Source organism: Rhinolophus sinicus, chromosome 17, assembly GCF_057876585.1.
Source record: "Rhinolophus sinicus isolate RSI-liver-muscle chromosome 17, RSI-T2T, whole genome shotgun sequence".
NCBI lineage: Eukaryota > Metazoa > Chordata > Mammalia > Chiroptera > Rhinolophidae > Rhinolophus > Rhinolophus sinicus.
The window spans coordinates 166,523,801-166,529,800 of record NC_142517.1 but is presented as its reverse complement, the minus strand read 5'-3'; the positions used below and the strand labels follow the sequence as shown (position 1 = coordinate 166,529,800).

Here is a 6,000-nt window from a genome sequence, read left to right as displayed (position 1 = left end):
TAAGAATCAGAGACTCTAAGAAAATGTGACCATTCCACATAAACTTCATTTGACAAAAGGCAGTAAGTTTTAGAAAAGCAGATTAATCTAAAAATGTATTTCAAGCAATTTTGTGGCTTAATCCCAAAACAAATACCAGAACTTATTTTTAAAGTATATTTTGGAAGCTTTTCTTTGCATGAAAGAGACAATCTTGAAAAGATTGATACCCAGGTCAATGACTGGCTGGTTTCAAAGTCCACCGTAAGTGTATACGTTCAATGGCAAAACTAATTTGGTCAGGATGTAATTTTTTTTTTTTTTTTTTTTTTTTCCATTTGCTGTCAAACATCAGCTGATAGGAAGAGAGCTAGAAGCTGCCCTTCACATTTAAGATAATAGCAAAAATAACAGGCTCTCAGTGTTACCATACTAGGGGTGTGGCGATTCTCTCCCGTTCTCTCCTCTCTCTCTCTCTCATGATAAATTCAATGGGGTTGTCTATTTTTAACCTTCTGTTCTTTCCTTTTGGCACAGTAATCAGTTGGAGCTGAGCTCTTCCCCTGAATGAATCCAAGTAACCCCGGTGACTGCCTTCTGAAATGACCAGCAGACACACATCTGTACAGAGGCTGCCCGAAGTATAAACTCTGGTTCTAAAGTACCATGTCCAGCCAAGGAAGTCCTGCAGTGGAGTTTTCTACGACAACAGTCAGTTCAGTAGCTGTGCAGGCTGGGGACTCTAAAATCGTCATAGCTGTCATCAAGGTAAGCTAACAACTTTCTCTTTTCTGTGTAACTGCGGAAATCTTGCTGTGTGTTGATGAGCCTAAAGAATATTTTACACAATCAGCAGTACGCAGCATGTGGAAGATAACAGAGCAAAGACATCTTATTTCTTGCCTAAAGCGGAAACTAAGAGAAACCTCTATTAAGTTTCAGCCAGTTACTACAGTTTCTCTTTCATTTAGTCAGAAAACATCTATGGCAGGTTGGTTGAAAAACAAACAAACAAACAAACTATACTGTATATTGTCAATGTGGTTTTTAAATGCAAGGCATTCGTGATTATAAGTTCATGACTGAAGAGTCAAGTGGACATGTGAAATGTTTGTGAGATTTTTGAGAGTGGATGTGATAGAGGAGGGAAGTAGAAGGTCCTAACAGATAGGGAGTGGCATTGTTTTCCGCATGATGAAACACGGAGAACATCTAATAAGAGGCTCTGGCATGTGCCCTCCTTAGCACCGGTTTTGACATGGTGAAAGCACAAGTCAATCCTTGTCACATTTTGTGGGGAATGAGCACCCTGCCAGTGAAGGTGCAAAGGGCAATGTGTCAAATTTGCTCTTAACCACAGGACGTTGAAGCCACTGGGGCTTACGTTTTATGACATGTTTTATGTCAAGCAATTTGTGCGTTTGCAAAGAGTATCACACATCTTTAGGTTGAGGAAGACATCCATGATTTTATTCCCCATGAAAATTCCCTGCAAAAACCCCTGAAGCATTATGCTTGGATTTAGACAATTCACCACCTAAAGAATTCAGTGTTTAATGAAGGGAACTCTGCCAACAAGCTGGTGATCACCCACCAGTTACTTTCAGGACCTTCTCAGGCTTAATCGAGTGACTTTTCTGGCCTTTTGGTGGAGCATAGACCACAAGGTCTGTTTAATTTCACTTAATTCTGTGAATTTTATGTTAATGTGAAAATTATAACAGGAAGCCAGCATTTAACATTGAGCAAAACGATTTACTCTGCAACCACCAAGTGCAAAGTGTTCCTAGCGAGGCCATTTCCCAGTGCTGCTGAGGCTTGGCCCCACGTAAACAGGACCTCTGACATTCCCTTGCCCTCTTGTATTTTCAAAGGCAATTAGTGGACATGGAAAACAGCCTGAAGCAGAAGTAGCAAAAATAGAAGATTTACATGTGATTTTATGATGTTTTAAATATATGCAAATTTCAGCAATGACAGAAAAGACGCAAACTCACTGTTTAAACAATAGTTAACTTTTCTTTTCCTCAGATGTGAAACATTTGAGCAGAATCAGGAATAATGTATACAAATGAATTATAAGAGAATCAGAGGTAGATTGACAGTAAGAAAAAAAACCTCTGAAATTATACTGGAAACTCTTAACTAAACTGTGTTTCTAAGATTGTTCCCTCCATCTCCCCTCTCCAACTCTCTTAACTAACTGCCATCCATATAAAAAAAAACCCAAGCTATTCAAAGTGCAAAGTCCATCTTAAAGGAATAGAAGCACCTGTGTCAGATGTATGTGGGCCTCTTGTTTCCAAATGATCTCAGTTCACTAATTATCTAGAATAGACAAACATATGTTTTCTGTCATTTCTCTTCAACAATTCACTTGTCCATGGGCATGTGCCTATCAGTGGTTCCTCTTGCTTAATCAGTTGTTGCTTCTTAGAAAAGCAGTTCCTCAGGAAATGCAGTGATCAGTTAGCTGCTTTCAAATGGCAGTTGTCATATGCATCTGATTTTATTGACATTGTCCTACATACTTTATTGAACACTCAACAACAAAAGTTGGATAATGTTATATTTTAACTTTGATATAAGATACAAAGCAGTTGTTTCATCTGCTATTTATTCTTTCCGGTTGAACCAGCAAGGTCAATGTAAGGACACTGATCAATCTAAATTGCATTTACAAAACCTTTCCCCTGTAGTGAATTTGCATTCTACTAAAGGAATGTCACTATTTTTATGGAATTTAGTTTTGTGAGTGAAAGAATGTAAAATTATGTGAATTATTTTGTAATATTCAATGATACATGATCTATTGTACGTGTTTCTCATTTGGGAGTTTTAAATTTAAATTCAGTATGCGAAGAGAAAAGAATTTATCGTAAGAACAAAAAAAGAAAAGGCAGGGCACGGGTTTATATTAGATCTGTTATATTTCAATTGATTAAGGCCCATCTCTGTGGAAAGAAAAAAGTGTTCACAGTATAACTGAAAATTGAAAAAGTAAAGAAAAAGGAGAAGGGTGAAGGGGAAGGAACAAGAGGAACTAAAAGTGCGTTTCATTTCATTTTTATTTTTAGTGTGGCAAGTGGGTACAACTTCAGCTGGCTGAATCACAGCCCAATATTCTAGAAATTGGTAGCAGTCAAGATGAAACCAAAAAACTTCTTCATGATCATGAACTTCTTTTGGCCAAGCTCAAGGTAAGATATGATGCAAATACAGAACTAAAAAAAATAAAAAAGCTATTTCTTATACTTCTTCTTGATTCTTCTGTTGTCACTGGCTTATGGCTATTTTAATATAGTGCGAGATAGATAATGGAAAAAACACTATAGTTAACTATGAGCAAACACCAACATTGGAGAGAAATAACAGGACTTTAAAAAAATTTTTCCTAATGTGTTAAAAATATGGAGTGATAATATTGTTACTGTGGAGAAATAAGTAACGTTTTTTTTTTCCTGGCTGTGTCAGTGAAAAAAAAAATCCATCATTTTTCCTGTGTCGTACTGTCAAGTCACAACAGGTCCAAACTTTCTATTGTTAATGACACCTGCTGGCAAGATTAACACAGAGACTTTCCCCCTCTGTTAAACTATTGAAAATACCTGACTTTGTGTTTAATGTTAAGGTTTCTTGAAGCCAAATAATACTTTTAGTAAAATCAGAGTTATTGTTCCACATATGTTGTGGTTATTTAGTTAAGAACTTAAAAATAACATTGGCTTGTGATTCCTAAGGTAGCTAATCAGGATGAGCTACATAATTTGTGGGGCCCAGTGCAAAATGAAAATATAGACTCCCTGTTCAAAAAGCAGAGACACGCTTTTTTTTTTAAATTAAGATTTATGAGGTGACAATGGTCATCAAAACTACATAGGTTTCAAGTTACAATTCTGTAATACATCATCTATATATTGCATTACGTGCTCACCATCCAGAGTCAGTTCTCCTTCCATCACCATATATTTGACCCCCATTACCCTCTTCTACCACCCCTGGTCCCCCTTACCCTCTGGTGACCACTAAACTGAACAGGAGACATGTTTTCTTGACGCATTATGATGTTTTCTTATCTATTTAATATCTAGCTCCTTCGGGCATGAGGATATGTGAAAGGAGAGTGCATGCAGACCCTCAGGCGCTGAGCCTCTGCCACAGCTCAATGCACAGGGTGTGAGCTTGACCCCAACCCTTCCCGACCTATGTCCTCACCCCTGCCAGGGCAGGTGACAGAAGAACCTCCCCAGGAGGCAGGGCCACATGTGCCATGAGGCTCCAGTCCTCCAGTACTTTCTCTTGTCCCATTGGATTTCATTTACAAAACACAAATTCAAAGATAAAATTAAGAATTTTGAGACAGTGACAGGTAAAGCATTAAACCCCAAGTGGTTCCCCCTTCTGAAGATGGAGCCCTGTGATGCAGCCAGACCTGTGAGTAATAACCCACAGAGGTAAATGAATGTCTTCACTAAGATTGGCGAGGTTTGATTCCTGGATCTGCAATGGCTAGACGTCGTGTGCTTTCAGTACTTCGATATTATTGGTGTCTTTGAACAGTTTGGCTGAAATTCACACGTGCTTCCTAAGGCAGATCTGATCTGCATCTGATTTTTTCTAATAGTGGTTTTCTGATTGGACGGTAATAAAAGTAATTGGGTAAATCGGAATGAGAAATTGAAGAACGAATTAATGCTGAAGTGGGAGCCATTAGAATTCACAATGTATTCTCCTGTTTAGACAACTCCTTGCTCTAGGCGCTGTGCTGTCTTTCAAGATAGAAATCCCTGGCCACCAGGAATCTCTTTGTCATCTAAAAATAAGAACACATTATGTGAAAGAGCATTGAGCCAGGAATTAAAAGACTTACGATTTTAGCGCTAATTATGCCACTTACTAGTGTAATTCAGCTAGCAACTCAAGAACATGCTGCTACACAAAAAGCTCAGTTCCATGAATTGTGGAAACCCAGTGGGCTTCCTTGCAATTCCTGCCCAACCCCAGAGGTTTACTTTCTCATGGTCTCCTGTGTCTCTACCTCCTTCATACGCATCTGTCAACTCCCTCTGAAGTTAATCTGGACTTGAAACTATGTCCCTTCTCCAGGTCCCACTAATAGTTGGTGCTCAGCCAGCATTTTCAGGTCCACTGATGAACTGCGGGTATGGGGACGCTCACGGCAGTCTGGGTCTCTCAGGCCACCTATTTTTCCCTCCACCCCATTCCTGTCCAGGCTCACAATTCCAGGAAGAATGCTTTCTTGGGTGGAGCAATTCAGCTCTCCCTAACAACGTCCCTCAAATCTGTATACCTAAATCCACCCAGGAGCTCAACTGGAAAACGGCTTTTTATTCAACAGGATCCATCTTCAAGGAGTGTTTGTTGTTCTAGATTCTAAAGTCTTGTTGTCCTTTAAGCCAGTCTTCTGGAATGGACTAGCCTTCTGGACTTCCGGCTTTTTATCTGTAAGATGAGGGGAGAGGGTAAATCAAAGCTTCATATCTATTTGTAGATCTTACCATAATGTGCCATGGCAATGTGGGACCATGCTCCCTCTTTGCATGTGGTGTCAAGTAAAAAGGGTTTTTGGCTTCACAGAAGCCTCAAGCCATGCCTTCTAAATTTCCATCTCCCATACCCTCCCTCACCCACCTACCGCTATCAACCCAGACACTTTTCCCTAAGAAATTTTAAGTAGTAGCATCATCTTCTGAAGCTATTGTTTAAAAAAAAAAAAAAAAGTCAAAGAGTCTGAAATCTGTTCCGGATTTGGTGACAAAAGACTTTTCAAAATAACAAAAATGTGAATTCTGTTTTGAAAATGGATAGATTACTAGTTTTACCAATTTACTAGAGGTTATGCTGTCATGGTAGGCACAGCCTTAACCTGTAGAAAATTGTTGGATCCAAGTTAGTTTTTTTTTTTTTTTTAAATTTAATTAATTAATTTATTTATTGGGGAAGGGGAACAGGACTTTATTGGGGAACAATGTGTATTTCCAGGGCTTTTTTTCAAGTCAA

At 38.8% G+C, this 6,000-nt stretch overlaps 1 protein-coding gene across 3 annotated transcripts in view; it reads left to right on the top strand.

The window, feature by feature from the left end:
- Positions 1-399: 399 nt before the first annotated feature.
- CCDC141 (coiled-coil domain containing 141) overlaps positions 400-6,000 on the top strand; it is a 168,517-nt gene continuing 162,916 nt past the window's right edge. For all 3 annotated transcript variants that reach the window (XM_074338695.2, XM_019739337.3, XM_019739336.3), the window contains exons 1-2: positions 400-747; positions 3,057-3,179. In XM_074338695.2, the coding sequence (XP_074194796.2) occupies positions 646-747; positions 3,057-3,179 (225 nt within the window). In that variant the 5' untranslated portion in view covers positions 400-645. The remainder of the gene's footprint in view (positions 748-3,056; positions 3,180-6,000) is intronic.